The 27836-nt window shown below is 50.5% G+C and overlaps 1 protein-coding gene across 1 annotated transcript in view; it reads right to left on the bottom strand.

Moving 5' to 3' along the window:
* The window catches only part of HS3ST3B1 (heparan sulfate-glucosamine 3-sulfotransferase 3B1), a 41931-nt gene continuing 14688 nt past the window's right edge, over positions 594-27836 (bottom strand). The window contains exon 2 of the mRNA XM_003483118.4: positions 594-4405. Within this exon, the coding sequence (XP_003483166.2) occupies positions 3787-4405 (619 nt within the window). The 3' untranslated portion in view covers positions 594-3786. The remainder of the gene's footprint in view (positions 4406-27836) is intronic.

Below are 27836 nucleotides of genomic sequence, written 5' to 3'. Positions count from 1 at the left end.
CAAATATTTAAGGTAGTGACTAATAGTTGAAAAAAGCATGCAGATGGGGTGCTATGTCCAAAACAGCAAAACTGAAAACGAAACCCAGAAGGCACTGGCTAAGCACTAAAAATACGGACATGCCCTCTCGGCCAAACTCTTTTCCACTCTGTTCCAAGGGAACTCCAGGCGGCTGACATGGGAACACCGGAAGCGGAAGTATGAGACGGGAAGGCTACTGTGGCCCGAACCACCCAGCCAACAGGGCTCTGCTTACAGCCACCTGTAGCCTGTGACATTCCCACCTCACACCCACCCGCCAGACCCCCAGGAGCTGAGGGCTGCAGCACATGTGGCAACCGAGTTCTTGGGATCCCATGTACATGGCTCCAGGGCCAGGAGCCCTCTCGCAGGCTTCACTGCCATGCACAAAGTATCCACCCCAAATATTTGCGGATTAGCTGGATTTGGGATGAAACCTTTTCAAATCTGAAAGGTCAGCATGCCTTCAGAATACCTCCGTGTGTACGCACGCACATGAGATTAGTTATTGAATAAAACGTCTCGTACTTTTCCGTCTGCAACATAGAATAAGACGCAGAAGTACCCACGAGTTGGTAAAAATAGATTTTATTTGTTCATACAAAGAAATAGTATGAATTCCCAGAACTTCATTTTCCTAGAAACATCTTTCTCTGTGTAAAATTAATCTGTGTTATACGTAGGACAAAATACTTGATTGATTTATTTATTTTTTTGTACATATTGGCTATTCTAACATCCAGGGCATAGAGGGCACACTGCTAGAATTTGCACAGTGTTCCAGATTACTGGTGAACGAAACTCAGTCATAAATTAATGTTACAGAAGTGAAAAAAAAAAAAATTCTAACCACACCTTGGAGTTTTATTGAGCATCTTTCTCCATCCACTGCAAAGAAAAAAGGACATTGTCTTCCATGCCAGCATCTTAGATGCTAAGTGTTTCTAGCTTAGCGGAAACTTTCATTGTCCTGTCTTAAGCAAATATCCAGGCAGGATCTGAAGCTGTGTTTCTCCAAAGGTCTATAATGTACCTGTCACTCAGAATGAGTTCCTGGGAGGATCCCACGAAGAAAACAATCTCTCCTCCGTCTTTCAATCGCGACGTGTGTGTGATGCCGTCAGTGCATCCAAATAGCTTTTCTGGTACCACCTACCAAGTTAACAGACCACCGTACAAACACCTCAAGGACGCTGTGGGCTGGATAGGAACAATAAAAACCTCCCATTTGTGTGTGTGTTAACCTTTCTGTTTGTTTTTAGCAAGAAAAACAAAACTGAGTGGAATAAAGTGCCCCCGTGAATAGCAGAGCTTTTCCTGTAAACTGGAAGAAACCCAGAGCATGTGTTAGGACACACGGCCAGAAGGTGAAATGGTGTTTGTCTTCTAGCAGCTAAAAACTTAAGCTGTGGCCTTGCAGATGGCTAGAACGGGAAGAGAGTCAAGGCCTCACTTTCTGGACTGCCTGCCTTCTCCAAGAGGAAGCCAGGCGGGCTCCAGCGCTGTAATGACTGTCAGGTGACCGGCTGTAACCTTGGGGCTGATGCTGCGTGGGGATCAGTCGGGAACTGTAAGCCATCAGACCTCTCGGAAGAGATGCACGGGATGTCTGATTTATTTGTCTTCCACGGAAAACCGTGCTCTCGTCCTTCGTGCTAATTATCGACATCTGTTTGGATTCAAGGATTTGACCCAGAAAAGAATCTTGACTTGCTTCAGGGTTTGTGACTCAGCGACCCTCCTATCTGAAAACTTCCTGTTTCAGTTTTAAGGCAGGGAATAAACAACTGAATCAAAAAATGGTCCAGCTTGGAAAGACAGCAGGGACCCGCTGGGGAAGGAGAAGTTCATGTGCGCCACTGCTTGTGAAACCTTCTCTGACCTGTTCTGCGATTCGACATCCTGGACCACGTCGGAGACCAAGAGTGGCCAGGACCAGACAGGGCAGGATCCGGGGGAAGACGTGGATTGGCTTTGCCTGTAAGCAGTGTTATGCTGGGGTGTCCTCGTTTTATTGCCAATGAGTCTTCTGATTGGAAAAGTGCATGAGAAGTTAGCACCCTTAGGAAGATGTCTTTGATGCCCAAGTCTCTTCCACAAGCGGGGAGAACCATGCTGGGATTATGGCATTTCCCTAAGGGTAGGGTGTACTCAACTTGGTAGAGGGGGAAACAAAGCTATGAAGTGACTATAACCTCTCAGAAATGCACGGAGCCCCCTTGGCCATCCCCCTACATAAAACCTACACGATGGTCATTTTGCTCCTAAGCAGGCACCAGCTACATCTGGGCTGCAACTTGGGGGCCAATACGAACCAGATGATCAGCAAGACATCACTTAAAGGCCAGTGTTTCGTTACTCTACAGAGAAAGTTAGCCCACAGAAGGTACAGAAGTGTCCTTTGTAAATATCACAACCCAGCCGTTTCAACAACATCACCCCATAGATTCCTTAAGCAACGTATAACACAAATGACAACTCTTGTAGGAGAAGCATCCTGGTTTAGAAAGCTGAGGATAAAGTGAAGATGACATCACGGGATAGTGTATTTGGTTGCCCAACTGCCCTTAGCCGGTCATCATAAATGACCCCCGCCAGCGTGCTCTCCAAGGACAGGTAGGGGAGAGCATTCTGGATCAGCAGCGACAGTGCTGGCTGCCCTTCTGCCAGGGCCTGGCTAAAAGAAGGGGCAGCAGCACCCAGTTCAGGCTGGAGTGCTTCCGGGCAAAGTGAGGCCAGGTCCTGCCTCTTTTTACAAGAGCCTCTCCTGGTTCTGGCGGTTTGACCGTGTTGTCTGAGACGAGCTAGGAATTCCAAACAGAGAAGACCCAGACACCCACCAGGGGCTGGCTCTGCACCTACAGGCACCTTGGAACACTCAGAGGGCGTGGGGTGCGCCTGGCCCCTTCGGGACCCAACACCCAGCATCCCTGGTTTGTCCAGTGGGTCTGCGGGCCTAGGGGATTCTTTGGTGTATCAAAGCAGGACTGTCTGCCTGGAGGACGGAGCAGGGTGCAGTCACATGCAAATTAGAAGACACCGTCTTTATTTCAAAAGCAGCACCAAGCATCACACACTTGACCTGGGAGAGAGGGGGCGGCGGACGTCTGCATCCACTTCAAGCAGGTTCATGACCAGGGACTGGGACAGAAGCGAGAGGATGAGAGCCGTCCTTCAAAGGTGAAAGCTAAAGCACACGGGCCTGACATGCAGACCCTGACAGGATGCAGGGGATCCTGCAAAGGTAGGGGTCCCCCCAAATCCGCCCCCAGCATGCTGAGCAGACTTGGGGGAAAACCTAGTGCCCTTGGACGTGCCATCACATCTGCGAGGAAGCTGCTCCGTGAGGCCTGGCAGTGCCGGGCTCCCAGCAGGTGCCCAGGCAGGAGGGGAGCAGGGACCCAAGACACAGAGATGGCAAGTGAATTCGCCCAGCGCGCGAAGGCTGCATACCCGTAACGACAAAAATCTCAAGTTGTGCTTTTCTTCTTTTTAAATACAATGGGTACCAAGGGGAAGGGGAAATGGAAGCACCATCAATTGTGAGGCAAAGAAGAAAAAGTCAGAGTTAAACACTTTGGAATGTTAACAGATTATGAAGCTAACTCTCTAAAGAGCGTGCCTAGGCATCTTAGTGAATTAATTGCTTATGAATTAAAAATAAATTATTATAAAATAGATTTCTGTACATTTTACATACATATAATCTCTCTCCATATTTAATAAGCCCTGGGCGAAGTCCCACCGCCCGGGCGGGGGCGTCGGTCAGTCCCAGCCGAAGTCCTGGCCGGTCATCTGGTAGAACTTGCGGTTGAAGGGCCGGTAGAAGTCGCGCAGCCGCCGCAGCACCTCGCGCTCGATCTCGGGGTGCGGCCTGCCCTTGGTCTTGCCCAGGCAGTGCGGGCGGCCGCTGCCCTCGGCCTTCTTGAGGCAGGGGAAGCCCTTGGTCTGGTTGAAGTAGAAGTGCTTGTCGCTGATGATGCGCTTGAGGCCCAGGAAGTCCTGCACGCGGCCCAGCTCGCCGGCCGGGTCGCGGATGAGGCGCTCGCCGCTGACGAAGAGCATCTGGCGGAGCGGGAAGTGGCGCAGCCAGTGCTCCAGGTGCTTGGCGTAGAGGCCGATCTGGATGGCGCTCCAGGACGTGTCGATGAGGCCGGCGCTCCGGTTCCGGAAGGTCAGGCTCTCGAAGGTGGGGATGTCGGGCCGCTTGGAGAGCGTCTGCGTGTAGTCCGAGACGGCCCTGGTCACCGGGTCCCGCACCACCACGATGAGCTTGGTGGCCTTGGACATGGCCGAGATGCGCGCGGGCGCCTCGCGCGTCACGAAGTAGCTGGGCGTCTTCTCCATGGTGATCTGCCCGTCCAGGGTCCGCGGCATCAGGTCCCTGCGCGGAGCAAACAGACCAGACTCGGGTCAGAAGGTGGCCTCTCCTTGGCTATAGGTCTCAATGTCAACACCTTTAATCCTGGGCTCCCTCTAATCGCAGCTGTAGAAACCGGACAAAGGGCAAGCCGACTTTCAGAGCTGAGCTTCTGAAGTTTGGAGGCCAGAAGCTGCCTAAGATGCGACCACATCTTGGTTTAAGGTTGAAAGAGTAAGAGTCACGCTTCTCTGAGATCCTTCCAGGGTGTTACCTCTCCCTTATTTGGGGGCGCATCTAGCGTTTAGGCTGCCCAGGACGGAGTGTCTGAGCTCCAAACACGGAGACCCTCGGGCCTCTGGATACGTGCTTTTCCTAAATATTATGACCTGGAGCTCCTGGAGATGGGCTGTCCACACAGCTTCACCAGCCTGTCTTCCTGTGCCCACCATGTAGAGGCCTATGTGCAGCCGGCACAGGAAGGAAAATGTCCCCTGATTCAGCCGGGTTGTACCAGCATCATGTGACCACTGGCCAAACACCGTCACTGTGAAAGGCACACCCACAGGCCACAGAACAAGCACATAGCAGCCCCCCAAATGGGTGAAATCAGATGAAGTATAACTGATGCAAACTTGCCAAGAGGAAATTCCCAAGATGCAGCTCTAGAAGCCTCCAAAACTCATTAGATTCCATTCGAAAAGAGATGGGAATGATCTCTCAGCGGAATTTAAACAAAACTAAGCAGGCAAAGCTGCCGCCGGCAGGAGGAAAGATGGACATGGTATCTGGACCCCAGAGCCGCTTTTTGTGGAGGTTAGCCCTGAAAAATCACACACTGCAAGGATGTTAGACTGCACCTGAACTGCTCCCTGAGTCTCACCTTCCTAGTATGAGAAATGGGAATGGTTTCCAGCCGCTGCTTTCAGTTGTTGGGGCGTGGGGGGGGGGGTTGGGTGGTAAAACTGAAGTGTTTAGCTTAACAGTTAAGCCCTGTGAGCATGGACATCAAATCCATCTCAGCTCGGCCACTTAGAAGCTGCGCCGTTTGGGGGGAGGGGCAGGGACTGAATCCACACCACAGCAGCAACCTGAGCCACGGCAGCGGCAACACCAGGTCCTTAACCCACGGAGCCACCAGGGAACTCCAAGCAATGTTCTCTTGAACAGCTTCCCTTCTGGCCTTCTTTCCTGCACTGTAAAGATGAGGGCAGTAAATAATACCAACCTCATGGGAGTTTTGTGAGGATTAAAACAATGAATGACCATAATTCGCTTCAACGTGCCTGACCCACCTCACCTATTCCATATCTGTGAGCGTTGCTACTCCCATTATTGTCATCAATCACTCTGATGGTTCACAAGACTGCCTGCTGCACATAGTGGGGGCACGCTGAGCATGCGTGTGTCCGCGCTGGTGTGTATCCATCCCAGGAGACGTGCCACCCAACTGGACCCTGAGGCGTGGTCACAGAGGTACAGCCTTCCCTTAGCCATGGGATAGAAATGCTGATTGATTCCTACCCAGGCCCAGGACTTTGAGAAAAAATAATTTCCACATCGTTCTGGATCAAACATTTACCTCTCAGTAGGACATTCTAAACTTCCAGCCTTAAGCCATCCCTAACCTACTGGGACCGAAATTCCTCTATGGAGACATTAAGAGAAACAACGATATAAACTCTATGGCACCAGCCACAACGGCACCCAGTTAGAAGCAGGAGCTTCTTCCTGAAGGAGCACTGCCTTGCAGCCTGCAGCCGCCGGCTTAAGCTAAAGCTGGATTGACCCACTTTGCCCATTAACCGCTTAGATGAACGGAGCAGTGTCATCCGGCTAATGTAATGGGGGGGGGGCAGTCAGGGGAGGCCCAGCTCACACCTCCATTTGCATTCCCTCAAAAGCACGTCTGATCGAGTGCAAGTTTTGCCCTGTGTTTGGCCCATCTGCACCTGGACGAGCTCCAAGAAAGGGTTTAATGTTCAGAATCCAAGTGCTACCACGATGACGGAAGGAAATCCAACCCTGAGTTCTCCAGGGCTGCGGGAGCTGGGGCGGGTTAGGGTCTGTCTGCAGAGGGGCCGCCTGACACCCCCGCATGGGCTCTGAAGCCCAGCTCCGGGCCTGAGCCTCAGCACCCCCCGATTGAGGTGTGTGCCCTCCGCTGGCCCGGCTTCCGTCTTCTTGTTCAGTCCGTGAGAAAAAGGCAGATGTCCGCCCCTGGGGGTCTCTGGAGGACTCTCACGCTCTTGGTAGCCAGCCTAGTGCCAGGGAAATGCTGTCATTCTCTTGTGTGGACAGTGCTGGGAAAGGGTGTCAGGAAGCTCTGTACACAGAGACTGGCCACCCTGGCCCTGGTTCCACCCCGCAGAGGGGCGAGAAAACAGGGGGGCCTCACTGCCCTCCAGTCCAAAGGCGCAGCCTCCTTGGCAACGAATAAAGGCTCCCTGAACCGCGGGCAGATTCCTGGGCATCACTGCCTCTGGCCACCCTCTCCATCCTGGGGGACCAGCTCTGAGGGACGCTTTCTCCCCAGGACAGTCCAGAGTTTGCACACATATGTCAGAAAGCACTCGGGGGCCTCAAGACTTTCTTCTATTATCAAATAACAGCCGGGGGGGGGGGCTGCTGCCACCAGCCCAGCCTATGGAGGGCTCATGGCATGGTCCCCTGGACAAGCTTGGCGCAGACACCGGTGGCTGGTGGGTGAGAGGCACAGCTGGGTTCTCCATCATTTTGACAAATGTGTCCTGAGCCCGCTCTACTGGGTTCTGGGGGCACTTGCATGGGGAGGGTATGGGGGTAGAGTCTACACCACCCCAAATATGTCTCTTTGGCATAAGGCTGATTTTTATTTTGTTTTGTTTTGTTTTGGGGTAAAGAAACAACGGATGTAGGAAAAGCTCTGAAAACCAGTGAAAGTTACCCTCTTGTAAGAAACTTACATTTGTAAGGGAAATTCTCTTCTCTGTACCAGGAAGAGAAGAATGGCGAAATATCTGGAAACTCCTATTAGTGGAGAAGGACCGCTGAAACCTGCATCAAGGGGGCTTTTCCCCGCCACCTCCGGAACTGCCCCCCACATCTTTTGTCTTTAGCTGGAGACAGTATTTAAGGTTGTGCCTGGCAGCACCTTCTGCGCAGTTACAGGCAAGTCCCCTTTCCGCTTCCAGCTGATCTTCTCCCATCCCGCCCCCACTCACCTCCCCCCCCCAATCTGGTCCTGGAGCCGCCTCCTCCCTCCCCTTGCTGGCCAGGCTCCCCTGAGCCAGCGCCTCTCTGGCCGGGGGTGACTCAGAGAAGAAAGGAGGGGGCGCGGGCGAGAGCAACACGCTCACGTGGGCCCTGCATGCCCACCCCAGCGAGGCCTCCCTCCCGGGCCAGCGGGGAGGGTGCGGCTTAATTGAGCAGCTCATTAGGAAACCGATAGTCACAGCTAATAATTACGCGTCGCTCTGGGCTCCAGAGAGGCACTTTCCCGCACACTCGGATTTAATCCCTCCAAAAAGCCTTTGAGCAGGCGTCGTGTCCCCAACTTGCTTAGGACGGAGCGGGGCTGACCAGGCGCTGAAACCCCAGACCCCAGCCCTCGGACGCCCCCACCCCAGGCTTCCTAGTATTTGCTGCTTGAAATAATGTCCCAAGAACCACACACCTGTCCTCCTTTAAAAAGAGATAACCTGTATTTTTTTCTCTCGTTCAGAGATTAGCATCTTAATAATAGGGATTCCAGGGCTAGAACCAGAAGGCTGCCATCATAATTGTTCAAAGATGAGTCAGATTTCCAAAGAATAGATCCGGTAGGTTCAAACACGCCTGCTGGGAACCACCGCCTACCGGGGCTGGGGGCGTGGTCAGGAAGCCCCTCCCCTCGATGCCCCGCCCCCTGTCCCAGCCACCACCTGGGCGGGAAGGGATGGTTCTTTGCCACCTGGCCCATGATCCCCCGGGGGTGCTTGTGAAGCCATTGGGGCTGGATGCTCACACACCCCCAAACTGTCCCTCAGGACAAGCCCAGGGGACATGAAGGAGAGATGAGCGGTGACGCCGAGGACACTCAGGACTGGGGATGACAAGCCCAGTGATCTTCCTGGAGCACCAGGGCCTCACGGAGCTGGGCCACACAGCAGAGAACTCTTAAGAAAGAATGGTGTCCCTCGGTGGGGGCCTGATTGGGTCCCGGAACTCGTCACGTGGGCCCCACCCAGACCCACCAAATCAGGCCCGGGCGGGTGAGGCCAACTCTGGACTCCTTCCCACCATGCTGACCTGCAGCCAGACTGGAAATCGCCACCCCGGACATCTGGCCTGCCATCCGCTGTGCCCTCAGCCATCTCTGCGCCTGACACCACGCGTGCACCTGCTTGGAGGTGCTGAGTAGGGACAGAGGCCACCACAGTGGGAAAAAAAATCAAGGAAATAATACCGTGACCAGGACAAAAGTTGTTCAGCTAAGCCGAGACTTGTGATTTGAGTCAAAGGCCTAGAGTGAAATCTAGAGAACTCAAGAGTCTCCCGATGGAAGAAGATCAGGCCCCAGGGAGTGGGGGTGACAGCCGCCAGTGGTCTGCAAACTGCAGAGAAGGAACGCAGCAAACAGAACGAAGAAAGTACAGTCTGGCTCCATGCAAGTGAAGAAATGGATGTCTGCTGCCCCTAAAGAGACGCATGTGTGCGCACACACACACACGTGCACAGACACACACATATGCACACAGATACACACAAATATCTACCGATACACACATAGATACACAAAGTGAATTATCAAACACAAATCGGGCCCCCAGTAAAACAAAATGAGACAAACTGGAGGAACTGGAACAAACATAAGGCCATCCCTGCCTGTGTGATGATGAGAGACTGCCAGATGCATCTAATTCTTTCACTGTCAAAGGTTAGATAATATCAACATCAACAGAAGAAGAAAAACAAACAGGTGAGGAACAGTACACATCTCAGATTATCTGATTTATGCTTTTGCCAAATGCGTGGCTTAAGATGAAACTAAGTTCTTTATTAAAAAATCCTGTGAAATGAAGGCAAATTAATGTCAGAATGACCACTGGGCTCTTTTCCTCTCTCCTAATATTGTGGCAGGTGGACGAGAAGGATGCCCAGGGTCAGGTGGGAGGGTTTAGAATCTCAGCCCCAGGTCCCAACTCTCACCTGTACCTATGCCTTCCCCAGACTCAGAAGTCAGCTGAGAGCTGAGCTCGCTGCCCGCAGAGTTGTCTCCCCTGGGGACTGGCTGTCACGGGCTCTGGAGAAGCTCTGCCTTTATAGCTGAAATCCCAAGTCTCAGTGGGGCTCTGATGTGTTACTGCCAGAAGCAGGCTGTTAAAAACCAACCTTCAGTGCCATTCCACCCCTGGGTGCCTATCCAGAGACATCTCTAGTTTGAAAAAATACATGCACCCCAATGCTCACAGCAGCACTAGTCACAATAGCCTAGACATGAAGCTACCTAACTGTCCATTGACAGAGCAATGGATAAAGAAGATGTGGTGCATATACGCAATGGAATACTACTCAGCCATCAAAAAGAATGAAATGATGCCATTTTAGCAACATGGATGGACTTAGAGATGATCATACTAAGTAGAAGTTGTCAGGAAGAGAAAGACAAATACATATGATATCATTTATGTGAAATCTTAAAAAAAGATACAAATTAACTTATTTACAAAACAGAAATAGACTCAGACAAAATAAACTTATGGTTACCAAAGGGGAAATTGGCCGCGGGTGGGGGATAAATTTGGAGTTTGTGAATAACATACGTACTGCTATGTATAAAATAAATAAACAGGGACCTACTGCACAGCACAGAGAACTCTTTGATATCTTCTAATAACCCTTCATGGAAAAGATCTGAAAAATTATATATATATGTGTGTGTAAATGTATATATGCATATGCTTTGCTGTACATTTGAAATTAACACAACATTGTAAATTAACTATATTTCACCTAAAAAAATGAAAAAAAAAAAAAAAAAAAACCCCACGGGAAAAAAAAAATCTTCAGGCCTACATGTTTAGGAAATTTGAATGAACCAGAGACGTTCTAAGAAGCCCTATACTTCTGATGTTCTCCAGGGGCAAATATTGCCCTGATTTTCTTTTCTGCCTCTTGGATGGCACGCTGCTCCCGGGCCCCAGCAGGTGAACTTATTGTTTGAACCGGCAAACTGCACAGCAGTAAAGAGGGAGTTTATTAAAATGGGTGTAACCTCAAGCACCAGAGCCAAGCAGATCCCAAGACCCCGACTCAAAACAGATGATGGACATGAACAAACTTGAACTTCGGTGAAAAGCTGCAAGCCACATCGGGTGAGGGGAGGCCCATCTCCCCCTCAGACTGAGGACAAGGGGAAGGGCCAGGGGAACAGCCAGCTCCTCCCCCACTGAAAGAATGACCTCCTCTGCCTTGGTTATGGAAATACTCTACAGACCTCCAACAAAGATCTTTTTCCCTTCTTTTTAAAAAAATCTACTTTTTGGAGTTCCCGTTGTATCTTAGTGACAATGAACTCGACTAGCATCCACGGGGTTTCAGGTTCAATCCTTGGCCTCACTCAGTGGGTGAAGGATCCGGTGTTGCTGTGGCTGTGGTGCAGGCCAGCAGCTGTAGCTCTGATTCAACCTCTAGCCTGGGAACCTCCATGTGCTGCAGGTGCGGCCCTAAAAAAAAAAAAAAGCAAAAATAAAATCTACTTTTTTTTGGTCTTTTTAGGGCCGCACCTGCGGCATATGGAGGTTCCCAGGCTAGGGGTCGAATCAGAGCTACAGCTGCTGGCCTGCACCACAGCCACAGCAACGTGGGATCCAAGCCAGGTCTTCAACCTATACCACAGCCCACGGCAACGCCAGATCCTTAACCCACTGAGCGAGGCTAGGGATCGAACCCGAAACTTCATGGTTCCTAGGCAGGTTTGTTAACCACTGAGCCACGACGGGAACTCCAATAAAATCTACCTTTTAAGGGGCATACAGTAAAATCATCCTTTTTGGTGTCCAGTTCTATGGACTCTGACAAATGCATCGAATTAAGAGCTAGCTTCACATCAAGATACAGAACAGCTCTGTCACTTGAAAACCTCTTCCTTGTGCTGCCCTTTTTCCAATGAAGATCTTAAAGCAAACCCTTTCCACAAGGCAAATCCCCTTCCAAAGAGCCAGAGGCTGCCCAAATCCTTGTTGTGATACTGTTGGGAGGAGAATATTGACTGAAAACAGAAAGTGGTCAATGGCAACTTAGACATTCTGACATTACATATCTGCTTACAGTTGCTTAAAAAAAAAAAAAAGAAAGAAGAAGGGACATGTTTTCATGTAGGTCTCGGCCACTCTTCCACTTCTGGGTCTGCTCCTCATTGGCCTGTCCCCTGGCCATGTCCCTGCCTTTTCCAGGCCTCAGCTTCCTGGTCTGTAAATGAGCACGGCCGAGGAGGTCACCTTCTGATAAACTGCTCTGAGGACAATCCTGGGGGCACAGGCCAGGAAATCGTAAAGCCACATCATTTTTAGCTGTTCCCAAAGCCTGTGTCCAGCCCTGAGAATTAAAAAACAAAAAAACTAAAAAAAAAAAAAAAAAAAAAAAAAAAAACCCACAGGAGTGCAGGGAGTTCCCTGGTGGCTCAGTGGGTTAAGAGTCTGATGTGGCTGCACACTGCAGCGGTGTAAGTGCATCATGACCAATGGACCACTCTGCTGTGGGTGTCAGCAGTGGGGAGCAAGAGGCGTGTGGGAACGCTGTGAACCCAAATGCCTGTGCTTGTTTCCGAGACTTTGCCCTTTTCACTCAATTTTGCTATGATCCTAAAATGGCTCTAAAAAAATAAAATCTGCTATTAAAGGCAAAACAAAACCAAATAACCCTGCAATCCCAACTTTCCTTGGTTTCCTGTCTAGGGGATAGGGTTTGGGAAGGATGGGGCCGCGCCCCTCATGCCCTCAGCCTGGGCACAGGTGTGCCACGCGCGTGCGGTCCTTTCCCCAGGCTCCCCTGCCTCTCTGGGGGACTGTCTGTGCGGGCTCTTTCAGCCCCAACCATTCAGGGAGAAAGCAAACCCCCCCTTTTTTTAAAAATGTTTTGTCTTTTTAGGCCCCACCCTTGGCACATGGAGCTTCCCAGGCTAGGGGTCAAATCAGAGCTACAGCTGCTAGCCTTCGCCAGAGTCACAGCAACGCCAGATCTGAGCCACATCTGCAACCTACACCACAGCTCATGGCAACACCAGATCCTTAACCTACTGAGCAAGGCCAGGGATTGAACCTGCGTCTTCATGGATGCTAGTCAGATTCGTTTCTGCTGAGGCAGGAAACCCTTTCCTCTTGAGGAAAACCGAGGTTGCCAAAGGTAGCCCGTCTTAACTGATGACAGGCAGGACAAGGCACCAAAGAGCAAACCTTCTGCCTTGAAAATAGAGACAAACAAGACCTAGCAAGTCTTGGGTTATGGGGAGGGTGCTCATGGGCAGCCCAAGCCCCTCCCTCAACCTCCCTCCAGGGCTGCAGGCTCAGGGCCACCCAGCCTGGTCCCCTAGGGAAGGACATTAGCCTTAGGGGAGCTGGGTGCCTCCATCTCTCCATCACGGAGCCCAAGATGGCACTCAGTTGCAACCTGCCAAGGGCAGAGAGGGCAGCTAGGGGTGTGGCGGGGAGGGGACCCATCCAGGAAACAAACTGCAGACGGTCCTGGAGGTGACAGATGCTGGCAGGTCGGGAGGAGGGGGCATGTCCCCAGGCTTCCCCAGGTCCTTGCTTGGTGCTCTGAGCCAGAGTGGTGCTCTGAGCCAGAGTTGAAGCATCTTCAAAAGAAAAACCGGGGAGAAGGCAAAGAGGACGCCCCAGGGCCGTTACAGTCCTGCTCCGCAGGGTTTGTGCAGTGACAGGTGAGGGGAAGCTGGTCTCATCTTTTGTAAAGGTCCAGTTACCGGCCCTGAACATACATCCCTGCGGGCACCCCAACTCTCCCTGGGGTGTCGTCTTTCTACCTGTGACCTTATAAATTAGCATGGGCTTCGGGGGTGAAGACACCAAGCTCCAGCCTTGAAGTTTCCACCTCCTAAAGAAAGATGAGACCCGGGGATGAGAAAGGAACTCTCCCAGCAAACTTGACTGTCAGCTGTTCCTGAGACTTGTAACTGAGACTTGTAACTGAGACTTGTAACTGTAAGTCGTCACCCTGGGAAGTTTCTTCTTTAAAGCGGGTTTTCTTCCCAGGGGAGGAGAGGGGAGGGGGGGAGAAAGATGTGCCTGGCTCTGCCCCTTCTTATCTGGAACCTTCTTCCTTTGTAGGAAGTCTCCGAGCCCACCAGCTCTGTGCTCCCCTTCAAAGGCCACATCTCCATAAATAATTATCTCCATTTGGGGGAGATGTTTGCATATCAAAGAACTCCTTTGGGAGGGTTTGAAATAATTTAAAATGAAATTGTAAATAGCCTGTTGTTCTCAGGGTCTCGCCCAGTCTCAGGAGCAGTTGGGTTACCGGAAGTGATGTCATGATTCCTTATAAAGTTTGCTGGGTCTTTTTACTCTCCCTCTTTTTTTTTTTTTTTTAAAGGTAATGGGTAGGAAAGAAGAAAAATCACAAAGGATGCGCTCCCCAGACTCCCTCCTCCTCCCCCCTCCTTTCAGCCCCCAACCTCCACCACCAGGATTTGGCCTCCATTGTCCTGGAATTTCAATACTGCTCCGAAAGTGAAAAGCCTTTGAATGCCATAAGGGGGCGGGGCTCAAAAGAGCAGCCCACTCCTCTGGGTCAACTCAAGATTCCTTTCATTTGGGCAGAATCCTCTGTTATAGACCCTGCTTCACAAAGGCTGGAGTTCCTGTTCCTGGAAGGGGCTGGGGGGAGGGGGGGTGGGGGGAGGGTTTCAATTAAAAGCTAATAGCTTTTGTGTCCGAGCTCTCTGGGGCATTGCTGGTGTTTACTGGACCTCACTGTGTGCAGGGACAAATCAGTGAAATCAGAGTAATCTGTGTCCCGTTTCCTGAAAAAGAAAAAAAAAAAAAGAATTTTTTTTTTGGATGGGTAAAAAGAAAGAAGTTTTCTGGGAAGCACACTCTTTAGAAAGTAAAATCAGCCATGCCATTGGGCAGAGGAGGGCAGAGCCGAGGACCGGAAAGAGGGGAACGAGACACAGAGTCCAGATGTGGAAGGGCTGCCAGGGGGCACTTCTACTCTTTCCTGCTTTGACAGATTCTTCTCTGTGTAGACCTGCCGGCTCTCAGCTCTGATCCACGTGGGGTTTCAGAAGCTCTGATCCGCGTGGGGTTCCCAGTCTGGAACAGGCTCCTCTTCCTTGGGGTGGAGGGAGGGAATCCCAGCTCTGCCAGGGTTACTTCCCTGGCAACAAAGGGCCAGCCTCAGGCAGGGACACTGGCTGGTGTGTTTCACTTTCTCCTGGAAATCCTCTCCCTTCTCCCTGCTTCATCCCATGAAAGGCCACCTGCCCTGTGCCCTTGGCCATAAGGAGCAAATGTTTGTAAACAGGCCCTCACCCTAGAGCTTCTGAACCACTGGGCACTACCAGCCAGCAGAGGGTGGATAAAAGTCACTTCCCCACCAGGGCAGCTCTCCATCCATTGGGAGTGAAAGCACAGGGGGCCACGGACACATGAAGCCCTGGGCTCTGGCTCCTGCCCTGCCACTGACCAGAGCCCAAGACTTTGGCCAGGGCACTTAAAGCTTTGCGCTCAGTTTCCCATGCATAAAAATTCATGGGTTGGTTTAAAAGGGTGTCCTGAGGCTCTAAGATTCCAATCTCCATCTCTCCACCGGCACCCTCATGCCACTCTTGCTCCCGCCAGCAGGAAGGTTGGCACAAGTTGGTAAAATAGAACCTATATAAATATTTGATGATTGAATATGTACAAAGGGCACCTCAGGGATTAGATCAACTCCAAGAGTGCAGCTCAGATGGAGCCCAATGTCGAGAGTATCCTAAAATGAGGCAGCCACTTGTGAGACAGCCTGGTGCCTGGTGGCTTAGAAAGAAAAGTGGGGTTCAAGATCAGATCTGTAAAATGGGGGGAATCTGTCCTGCTTATTTTACAAAAAAAAAAAAAAAGAGAGAGACTCAAAAGTAGTTCATATGTGAATCAGCTCTTAAAGCAGCCAAATCCTACTGAAGGGTAACGGGGAATGAACCCCACTCATGTCCCCTCTATATTATCGCTTTTGACTTATGGTTCTAGCTTTGAGGGACATTTCTAGGGAAATCATGCTACAGAAAAAGAAACTGCACACTGGTTCTTAGATGCAAAGGCTCGTATAAAATATCTGAAAACTCTGTTTCCTGAAATTCTTCACCTGTGCTACGAAGGACCCCCTGTTTGGACTTTCCCTCTTAGGCCCCTAGTAGGACCTTGGAGACAAAGAAAAACCACACGCCCCTTCTTGGGTTGACATCCTGAGACGATGTGATGAGCCAAGCCAAAGAAGAATGGGAAATGAGGCAGTCTTTCCTGTGAACACATCCTGCTTTAGAGGATTCTTCCTTCCTTCCTTCTTCCCTTCCTTCCTTCCTTCCTTCCTTCCTTCCTTCCTTCCTTCCTCCCTCCCTCCCTCCCCCCTTCCTTCCTTCCTTCCTCTCTCTCTCTCCGTCTCGCTCTCTTCTCTTTCACAGGGCAGAGAATGAGGTTTACATGAAGTCAAAAGAGCCAGTTTAGGGGCAGGGGTCCATCTGAGAAACAACCCAACTGCAGACAGCAGATGCTCAGAGTGAAGACTTGATATAGTCAGTTACCTCCCTGCCTCCTGACTCTGAGGAGGCCAGTCAGAGTCTGGGATGAGAGAAATCCCGGTCAGCTCTCAAGTCCAAGACAACGGCTCCGTCCTGCTCCCCACTTTCATTCGGCTTGAGCAACAGACCCCTATTTTATGGTTATCAACTGAAGACAGTATAAAGTGAATTAGGTCAATAAAAACCCTGAGACATAAGTTTGAGTGAAGCTAAACCGAAAGGAAATGAGAGCAAATAAACTTCCCTTATCACAGGCTTTAAATAGCTCAGGAACATTTTAGAGAAGAAAAGAGGTATTTTCTACCCAGAGAGAACATCCTTGGAAGTGTAGAAACCTGGAGACACTGCGGACAAAGGAAAAAAAGGGCTGTTTCTTATCTTAGTGGCACTGAGCTCTTCCCTTGGGTCTGACCTAGTGCTTGAAGCTGATCAGGTGTCTCGAGGAAGGAAGTGACAGGGCGAGGACACCCATCAGAATCCCCGCTCCACCCCACCCTTTTTGGAACCCTCAGCTGGGAAGTATGGGAACTTCCCAGGGGCAATTCAGGAGGAGAAGAAAGGTAAGGGCAACCTCCCCAAAGTCGCATCCCTTCAGTGTCATGCTCACCAGTTTTTAAATAAAAACCAGGCATCTGTAACAGATCATTACTATGCAGGGTCCAACTTGCCCAGGTGTCTCAAGTCCAAAGAGAGAAGAGATGGAAAGTCTTGGCGGCCGAGGCTCTGCTCACGTTTTTTGCATTATTGCTCCCATTCTATGAGAGCTTCTTGGTAGATGATGCGGCTGGACCAGTGAGTCTTAGAATTTCCAGCAATTCTTCAGTGCTTGAGACAAAGCCTCCCTCCCCCACCCCACAGCTCCCACCAGGGAACAAAATTGTGAGCGCCGGGGAGATCAAATAACCCAGGGGTTAGTGAGAGAGCGGCTAAGCATCACAGGCCAGATTAGCCTCTTACCTGCATCAGCCCTTGAATGAAAAACTAACCCTGTAACTATTTTTGAAGCCCAATGCTGATTTCTAGGAACCAAATGTTTGCTTGACTCTTATTGCTGAGCATGTTTTGTTTTCTAGGTGTTTGGACTGTGAATTGTCATGCTTTTTATCGTCCGAAGAAATACAAGAAAAACAGCAAACCACCTGGTATATGAAGCACTGGGAAATAATGTGCTGAATGCACACATCCATGGATGCATGAAAGGAAGTGAACTAGCAATGCTTAAAGCTAATGACCGGAGGCCATAGTGCAAATATGGAAAAAGAATTGGGGGCCACCCGGGACCGTAAATTGCCCTTTGGGCCAGGTCTGAAGATGGAGAGCGTCTCAGGATCCTGACTCCCAAAGTGGTTCGTTCCAGAGCAACGATTACAGATGATCATAGCCATTACATCACGTGACACAATGACATTCAGAGGTCAGGCACCTAAAGGTCTTGAGCTTCAGTGCAAAGCCCTGGCAAAGAACAAGTTCCTATTTCACCTGTGGGACAGACGCCAGCCTTTAGGGACTTCAGAACTTTGGGGATTTGTTGTTGTTGTTTGTTTGCTCGCTTAAGCCACACCCTAGGCATAGGGTCATTCCTGGGCCAGGGATCAAATCCGAGCCACAGCTGCGACCTACGCCACGGCTGCAGCAATGCTATATCCTTTAACCCACGGCGTGAAGCCAGGAATGGAACCTGCACCCCCACAGCAACCCATACCCCTGCAGTCAGAGTCTTAACCCACTGCGCCACAGCAGGAGCTCCTCACCAGCAAACTATGAGTGCCCCACCTCAGGTGGCAGGTAATAAACCACCTTCTCTATTCCAATGAACAAGTGATTGCAGTTAGTAGCAGTATAAAAAAAAAAAAAAAAAGACGGATGAGCTGATGTATAATCATCGTTATTTTACTTTTTTTGCTTTAATTATTAAAATGCATTTGCATTCATTGAGGGATGGTGGGGTGAGATACCCCAAATGTCTCTTCCTGGGTCGCAAGAAGAAGGCAGACTAGGAACGAAAAGGTAACCTGAATCATGGAGGGTTAAGGAATCAGTGACATGACAGCTAAACATCATGCGTGGGAATAACTCTTGCCTTCCAGGGGCTTACTGTGCAAGTGGAGAAAATTCCACATCCTGGAAGCTTGGCAACAGGTATCATATTGAAACGTGGAAAGTTGTGTCCTTGGGGACATCTGACGCCTCCCTGAGCTGGTCCCAAGGGCAGGTGGAAGTGAAGAGGTCCGGGGACAAAAGGCACCTGACTGTAAGGAGACAGGACGGTGGTCAACCCACTGCACTTGGACTGAAAGTGGGTTTTGTTGGTGAGAAATAAGGCTACAAAGATAGAAAGACAGGATGGAACGGCCCCTTTCCACTCTGCCCAGCCCTCCACCCTCTGCTCCCCCAACATCTTTCCAAAAGCCAAGCCTAGAAACCTTCACAGCTTCTCGTCATGTTGCACATGACGTTCCAGCTGCCTGGCCAGGAGTCTGCCCACCTTTCCCCAAGGATGTCCCATGTCCCCTGCCTTCCTTTCTCACCCTTCACCCCACCCAGGGGCAAGCCGAGCCCTCCTCCTTCTAGTACATTCCTACCCAGGCTGAGTTAGCGCTTCTCGCTCCCTTCTTCCGACCCCTGCCCTCCCATCATCCTCCCTGCAAACACACACACCACACACACACACACACACACACGTTAGCATAACCTTTCTCCAGCTGCTATTACAGATCTCAAGGGGATTGAGGGCTGGACTCTGCCTTGTTTGCACTGTGGCCAAAATAAACAGTTGTTAGATAAACGGAGGGTAAATGAATCAGCAAACAAATGCTAGCCAGAATGTGGATTCACTCTCAGAGGCAATGAGAAGCCACATCACATCAAATGTGGGAGACAAACCAGGAGTGGGGGGGACAGCACTCCCCAGCAGCACATTTTAAACAGATTTGGGTTTTAGCCGATGATAAATTCCATGAGGCTACAGAAGACTGACTGATACGAGGAAACATAGAGAAATTGGGAATAAGCAGAAAAGACGAGCGGGTCTCTCTGATAGAAATCATGCAGGGTGCTGTCTGGCGCCAGCTTTTTTATTGCCTTCAAGGTATCCTGCAACTCTCTCAACTATAGGTGACAACAGAGCAGTGCAATACAATTCTTGACCACAGGCATGCAAACGAGCACTTTCTGATGGAGGTTCTATGGGTTTCCTTCTCCAGCTCCGACCACAGGGAAAAAGTCAGTTTCCCACCCATTTGTAAATTCATCTAGGCATTCCTTTATGCCAAGGAAACAGGTTCTTTTGACTTCTGCTTTGGCTCACTGGTAGCATCTGTCTGGTTCTCTCATTAGTAAGAAGAAAAATAAAACCCTAACATACTCATTAAGGAAATATAATCCCCTTAACATTAGAGTCCCCCCCCCCTTTTTTTTAAACCTGCACTTGCAGCAAAAGGAGGTTTCCAGGCTAGGAGTTGAATTGGAGCTGCAACTGCTGGCCATAGCCACATTCACAGCAAATCAGTCTGTGACTTACACCATGGCTCAGGGTAATGCTGGATCCGTAACCCACTGAGCAAGGCCAGGGATCAAACCCGAGTCCTCATGTATACTGGTTGGGTTTGTTACTGCTGAGCCACAACAGGAATTCCTAGAGTCATGATTTTAACCTTTTGCTTTTAAAATGTATCCTTTACCAAAAAGGCTAAGTGAGCCATGGGCTTTGTATAAGAGTGGTCTCTGAAAGAAGACGTGGTACAATGGACTACCATATAGCCACCAAAAGAATGAAACACAGCCATGAGCAGCAACATGGATGGATCTAGAGATGCTCACACTACGTGATGTAAGTCAGACAGAGAAAGACAAATACCATGTGATATCACCTACATGTGGAATCTAAAATATGACACAAATGAGTTCACCTATGAAACAAACAGACTCACAGACATAGAGAACAGGCTTGTAGTTGCCAGGAGGGAGGGGGGACAGTGGAGGGTTGGATGGGGAATTTGGGGTTAGCAGATGCAAAATGTTATATATACATATTTTTTGTCTTTTTAGGACCCCACTTGAGGCACATGGAGGTTCCCAGGCTAGGGGTCAAATCAGAGCTATGGCTGCCAGCCTACATCACAGCCACAGCAACTCGGGATCCAAACCGCATCTTCGACCTACACCACAGGTCACGCAACGCCGGGTCCTTAACCCACGGAGCAAGGCCAGGGACTGAGCCCGTGTCCTCATGGATACTGGTCGGGTCCGTTAATCACCGAGCTATGACGGGAACTCCTAAACTGTTATGTTTAGAATGGATGAACAATAAGGTCCTACTGAACAGCACAGGGGATTCTATTCAATATCCTAGATAAACCATAACGGAAAAGAATATGAAAAAGATATATACATATGATGGAACCCCTTTGCTGCACAGTAGAAATGAACCCAACACTGTAAATCAACTACACATCAATAAAATAAATTAAAAAGACGCAAGTGCTGTCCAGGCCAGCAGCTGTTCCCCCATAGCATCCTCCTTATGCAATGCCCCCCCCTTAGCACCAAGAACATGATGCTTCTTTTGAGCAAACTGCTTGTTCGAGTGACTTGTGTCCCTGAGGCGTCTATGTGAAGGTCACCATGAAGCCGAAGGTCACGTCCACCATCAGTTGAGAGACACATCTTAGGCCAGCGCCTGGCTCCATCCTATTGGATTGGACTCTCCTTGCTCAAGCTCACATTTTATGTGTTTGCGGCCCTTCAGGTGTCATTAAAAAACTGCCATTAAGTATGTGTTCAAGAACACGTACAAATGCAGTTCTGTAGAGCAGAACGGAAGTGCAAATGACAGGATGGCTGATTCAAAAACGCACTGAAAGAAGGGGAAAAAAATAGCTTGCAACAGGTGAGAGATGGGAAAGACCTTTGGTTTTTTAAGCAACGTGGACAGAGGGCCCGTCCTGAGTTCACCCACACGAGCAGCAGCTTCCCACCCAGTTCAAGTCGTGGGAGTCAGAACATACAGCGAGTTCATCCCAGGAGTGTCATGAACAAATGAGGATTCGGGGGGGGGTGTCCACATGCAAAAAGCAGAAATGGAGGGAGTTCCCATTGTGGCTCAGAGGGTTACAAACCTAACTAGTATCCATGAAGATGCAGGTTCAATCCCTGGCCTTGCTCTGTGGGTTAGGGATCTGGGCATTGCTGTGAGCTGCGGTGTAGGGCACAGATGCAGCTTGAATCTGGCATGGCTATGGCTGTGGCGGAGGCCCTCAGCTGTAGCTCTGACTGGACCCCTAGCCTGGGAACTTCCATATGCTGCAGGTGCAGCCCTAAAGAGCAAAAAAAAAAAAAAAAAAAAAAAAAAAAAAAAAAAAAAGCAGAAATAGAGAGAAGTGAGTAATCACCACAAATGGGGAGCTAAGAAGGGCTTCCTGGGTCCAGAAAGGCCAGCTCTGGGCAGACAGGTCAGCCTGAGGGGTGGGGGTAGGAGCCTGCATCCCTGGGAGGCAGGCCAGAGGTGGGGGGTGAGGGGAGACCAATGCCCACCTCTTTCGCAGACATTCGGTGGTGTCTTCCATCCACAGACAAGACCAAATAAAGCTGCTACTTTCCCAACGAATCCATGTCCAAATCGGGGGGCGGGGAACATTCAGCCCTAAGTCCGTGAGCAAACACAGCTAAAGTGGAGAACAAGCCCTGCTCTCTCCCCTGGCTGTTTAGCACCTTTGGGAAATTAATCTGGCCCCAACTCCTCCAAAGACACTGCTCCCCTGGCTGGCCGAGTGCACTGAGATTAACACGTCCTGGAAGGCAGGACAAGGTAACAAAACGAGGCATGGAATCAACTGACTGTATAAAGACACCTGAAGCTGGCACCCCACACATCCTTACTTTTTTCTGCTTTTTTTGGTTTAGGTTGAAGTAGAGTTGACTCACGAACTATATTAGTTCAGGTGTACAACACACTGATTCATCACCTTTATAGATTCTACTCCATTTAAAGAGATGATATATTCCCTGTGCTGTACAATATATCCTCGTGATTATTTATTTTACACAAAGTAGCTTGTCCTCTGAATCTCCTCCCCTTACTTGCCCCCCGCCCCACACACAAGAAACCGCTAGTTTGTTCTCTGTGAGTCTGTTTCTGTTTTCTTATATTCACTGGTTTGTTTTATTTTTTAGAGTCCACACAGAAGTGATCACATAGAGTATTTGTCTTTCTCTGACTTCTTGCACTCAGCATAATACCATCCAGGTCCATCCACGTTGTTGCAAATGGCAGAATTTCATTCTTCTTTCTGGCTGACTAATATTCCACTGTATACTTGAGCTGTCTCTGTGACTCTGGAATTCCAAGAGATTTCCTCATGAGACAATAGAGGGCCTAACCAAGGAAGGACCCCCTTTCTTGGGTGCCCTCTTCCTCCCAAGAGAGAGGGTTCTCCTCTTATTCAGAACAGCAACGGGGCTTGTTAATGATTGCGGCAGGAGGTGACCCTCGCTGATGGCACATTCCAGAGCTGCGCCCTCAGAGAGGGGCTCCTCCACTTTTCCAGGTTGCAGAGAATTTGAGAAAAAGGCTGGGCGCTCTGTGCAATAAGTGCAAGTGTGTGACACCCACACAGACCTCGGGACCCAGGTCCAGGGAGTTCACAGCCCCTGAAGGCCACCCATTGGCCCAGGGGGAGGTTAGGTGATGGCACGACAGCCATGCACCAGCCACCAGCCAGCCAGCTGCTTGGCTGTCAAAAACCCAGCGAGTAGGTGTCATCAGGTGATCAGCGTACAAAGCACGGCAGATGCGTGTTCTCCATCCACGGGTGACATCAGCATCAGCGTTAAGACCCCACACTCTGCTGACCCCGAGTGCTTTCCCTGAACTCCCTCCAAACAGGATATGCCTCTGTTTTCTGGTGACGGCGACATGATGAGCTGCCTTAATAGTACCCTGCCCGTGCCCGTGGTCCTGTAAAGCCACAAAGACACTACCCCTATGATGCTCTGAGTTCCTCATTAGGAAAGTTCCTCTGGAGAAGAATAAATAGGCCTCCTTGTCATCAGAAGATGGTTCTTTCAGAGCTCCGTGGTGGCTCAGCAGGTTATGGATTGGGTGTTGCCACTGCTGTGGCGTGCGTTCGATCCCTGGCCACAGAACTTCAGCGTGCCGTGGGCACAGTCAAAAAAACAGAAGATGAAGAAGGAGAAGAGACAAGAGGAGGAAGAGGACGAGGAGGAAGAAGAAGGGCTGGTTTCTTCAAACCTCCAGTTATAAAATCAGTAAGACACGAGGACGAGATTTACAGCCTAAGACTCTGGTCAGTAACACTCCTGCCGCCTTTGCTACTAGTAAGTCTAAGCAGTTGAGGTGACCAGACTTACCCCAGGGATCATTTCATGACGTGAGCAGAGGTCACATCACTCTGCAGTAGGCCTGACCCTGACAGAACATTGTCCATCGACTCACTTTAGTTAAAACAGAGAAGACGACGAGGGTGCTCTCCTCCTCGGCCATCACGACGTCAGCTCTACCGGGGGCTTGATCCACTGGAGGGGACGGGGTACCCAGGCTCTCGGGGAGCCTCCTGCTTCATTTCAGAGCCGGGAGAGTGAGGCTGAGGGGGTCAGATGGCGGGGCCCCAAATCCCGGGCCACGGCCCAGCAGGGACGCGGCCTTAGGAAGTTGGCCTCCGAACGTCACCTTCATGCCAGCCTCAGCGGGTCTCAGAACCTCCGGGATAAAGATGCTGCAACACGGCAACCATCCTGCCAGACCAGCTGCCCCGTCGATGAGCAGCTGCCCCTTCCAAGAGGTTTCTGCCTTTCCTCCCTTTCAGACAATCAAAAAATAAAAAGGTTTGGTTTTAAATCAATTTGGGGAATAGTAAGGGTCCAACTTATAATGAAATAATATATATATGTATTTACTTCATTATATATGGAGAAATATATATTTCATCTCATATATATGTACACATCATATATATATTTCATCATATATATACACACACACCACATCTACATATTTCATCATATAAAAAAATATGGAGAGAAAAGTTACTGTAGAAAGTGGAACCCAAATCCCTCCCTGGTTCCTGTCCTTCTGCCTTTATTCTAGGAGTTGGTTTTTCATCCAACCCAACTGACACAATGATCACAAAACTGAAAACTGTCCGCTTAGCCTTTCCCAAGCACAGCGCTAAGTCCGCCGTCACCATTCTGTATGGTACACTTCAGCCCTGGCTTTTTGCAAGAGCACCTGTGTTCCGCAGGAAGAAAACACTAGCCCCAAATCCAGGACAAACACCACAGCAGACGGAGCCGGCTCCCTGCTGCTCTCCCAAAAGGCTCTGCCGGGGGACGCCCACCCTGCAGGGACCCAGGAAGGAATCCGATTTTCTGAAGGGGTGTTTCCAGCTGCCCTGAGGCCACCCCTCTGCTCTCCTTCTTTCTTTTAAACAACCTAGGAGTGCAGGGAGCAACGCAAGCTGCTGCCCAATGTCCAGAGGCCAGAAGTCAGGGCTCCAGTCGGCTTTAGAAGCGGGGAGATAGGCGGAGCTGTGCCAGGCTGAACCAGCCTCTCCAACTCAGAAAGACAGGCGGATAGATGAATCCTGCGAAGCCACTGAGCAGAGCCCCAGGAATGAGCCCGACAGACTGCCTCCTCTTCAAGCTCATTAACTATTTGAGATAACCATCACGCAGGGAGTCAGCTCTCAGTCGGAAATTCAATTAGCCTGGGGATCGACCAGGAATGTGGGGTGGAAAGTCTCTGATGAGGGACCCCTGGAACAACCCCACCACCATCACCCCCCGCTGCCCCCTGCCCCCTCCCCCGGCCAAACACCGCCCTTTCATCCTCCAAGCTGGCCCTTCTATGCAGTGTCCCTTCCGAAATAGCAAGAAAAACAGCACAGCAAAAGGGGCAAGAATTTCTTGTTTGGGTTTTTCAGATAGAAGTACAGTTCACTGGGCTTGCTCCTCGTATGATAACCAAAGGGACGAAATGGTCAGAAATGTGGCCTCCAAAAAAAAACAACAGAACAAGAAAATGTTCAGATTAGAAAGAAAGGGGGGGGAGGATGGAGAGACGCGGGATGAACACAGGTGTGCAGAGGCTTGCGCTCCAGGGAGGGGCAGCAGGCCCTACCTGCATGTTCGGAACAGGTGTGTGCCTGCAACGCCACCCCGTAATTACCAGGCTTGGCATTGGGCGCTGGCAACCGGGCCCTGCGCTGCTTCTAAGACTGCTGGAACCCAGCATCCGCGGGGCCATTCCTGCTGCAGGTCCCTGAGCTGAGAGGTGGAATCTCTAATTCCATGGCTTTGGGCTTTACCGTAATGACAGGCTCCATCCAGGCCAACAAAGAGCACCCAGCTTAGAAGACATGGGTTCCAGAGCCCAACCTGAGAGGGTCCCAGTTGTTGCCTTTTTTTTCTGGGTGGCATCTTCTCTGATCACCAGCAAAAGCAATTCCTGTTTCACACTACTCAATGGCACCTTGTAAATCCCACTTTGAAGTTGAAATATGAGAGACAGAGATAAAAAAAAGAGAAAGAGAGAGACAGAGAGAGAGAGAGAAGGAGGGGGGAGAAAGATGCAGGATAAACTGTACTAATTACCCTTTGAAGTCACTGATGTTAAGGACTCACTCACAAAACGCCTCAGTCCTCCCATTCTGCCTCACTCGCTTTCCTTTCTCCTCTGCTGGTCCTTTCTTGCATCTGCCACACTTTTCCACATAAACCTCCTTGGCTTTTCACGTGTGTCCCTTCTGCCAAGAAGACTCCCTTCCTCACTTGGTCTATACACAAACTCCTATTCATCCGTCAAAACCTTGCTTGGTGTTACCTCCCCTCTGAGGCCTTTCCAGGAAAGATCCTCCTCCGCTCAGACAGATTTAATCACTCCTTCCTCTGAAATATTCCCTTGCCTTGAGCATCCTTCTCTTTCTGCCTGCATCACCCATGACTGTATTTAGCCATCTCACCCTGTTTTCACTCCCGTGCTCTATAGTCAGTCTCTGCAAAGCAGTCAGGCATTTTCTAAAAAGCAGGCCACGTGGTAAAAATGAGTGGGGCCAACTGCCTCAAGCCCACAGCTGAACCTGAATGGTGCCACCACATAGGGAGTGTCTCTACCTGCGGTCGGGACCGCTTCCGTGTCCGCCAGTGCCGGGTCCATCGCTCCAGCTTCTGTGACCTGCCCCCCACCTGCCACAGCTGGGGGCTGAGCAAGCACAGAGGACCCAGGCCCACAGGTGGCACCCCTGGCAGTTTCCGCCCCCTAAAGCCCCATCCAGGGTAAATGAGGTGGGTTGGATCAGAGTTCTCAGTGTGAACGAAGACTTAAGTCTCCAGGAAGCTGGCACACGTGCTCCCTGGCAAATGCTCCTTTTCCAGAACACAAAGGGCCTCGCGCCTGTCGTGTACTTCTGTTTCCAGCTGGGACTGGAAGAAAACAACCCTAAAAATAACTGTGACTGACACAACATTCCACCAGAGGGGACAGATGGAGAGAGATGGGCCCTGTGGCCCTGCTCACATGGCGGTCCCCTCACCGGGAGCCCCGGACCTCCATCTCCTGAGCCCACCCCTCAGCCAGCCTCTGGGTCCGGGAAATGCAGCTCTCACGTGGCTCGGTAACTGCCCTCACTTTTGAGTGCTGATGTGGAAGGCTCCCAGATTCAGTTCCTGCACAGCAGGTGATGAGAACAGGGCAGAACCGCCTCAGAGATGCTGGCAGCCGGGAACTCAGCAGTTTCTCTGACCCGCCCAGGATTCCGAGACGGCCCACCCTTCTCCCCCAGCATCCTCTTCAGGCTCAGAAGTCCCCCCAGAGGAAGGACGGGGCAGCCGTCCAGCAGAACTGGGGGCCTGGGGTCGAGAGGTAGAGGCAGGTGGCCCTGCCCGTGGGCTGCAGCCATCTGTCTTTTCCTCCAGTGTCTGGAATCCAGTTGGGAAGAATGGCTCTTTCCCCCAAAGCCCTTAAAGACAAGCACCCAAGCCACCCAGAGAGGCGACAGGAGAAGGGTGTGCGGTTTGGTAATGATGGAGGAAATACCGCCCCTCCCTTCTCCAGGGCACCATCAGGACAGACACTTGTCCTTGAATTTGAGAGCCAGGCAAACCATCCAGTGGGGCTGAGGAGTTCTCAGAAAACCATCTATTATTTTCTTGCTTTCTCTGCCTTGAGAGACCAGATTATTTTATTTTCCTCAAAAAGATAGTAACACATCTCAAATGCATAATTCATGTAAAGTCTGCATTTCTTTAGGATGGGAGGCTCTGCTGGTCCCCCAAATACCAGGAAGCCAAAGGCCCCACCTTCAACATAACATTCCACCTCTGAGCCAGTCTCCTGGGCCCCTGCCCTATCCCCGACATGCGTGCCTAACACCCGGCCTCCTTCTGGGCTGTTGTCACAGAGCTGCTCTGCCCTGAATGCTTTCATCCACTTTCTGGGACAATCTAGCCAGCAAACTCCTATCCATGCTTCAAAGCCCAGCTCAATGGTGCCCTCTCCTTGGGGCCCCCTTTTCTCTGCTCCCACAGCATTTCTCGTTTTGTTCTATTTTATGTCTCCCTATAGCCCCTTGACCAGGACAGTGGTTCCTTGAGGTGTCTGACAATGGCTTAACTTCCCAAGTGCTCTTATACTGCCTGGCCCATCTCAAACGGTCTGGCGGATGAAATCGAATCATGGTAGCCTCC

Source organism: Sus scrofa, chromosome 12 (genome assembly GCF_000003025.6).
Source record: "Sus scrofa isolate TJ Tabasco breed Duroc chromosome 12, Sscrofa11.1, whole genome shotgun sequence".
Taxonomy (NCBI): Eukaryota; Metazoa; Chordata; class Mammalia; order Artiodactyla; family Suidae; genus Sus; species Sus scrofa.
The sequence above is the reverse complement of the archived record's forward strand: the minus strand, read 5'-3'. Positions and strand labels throughout refer to the sequence as shown.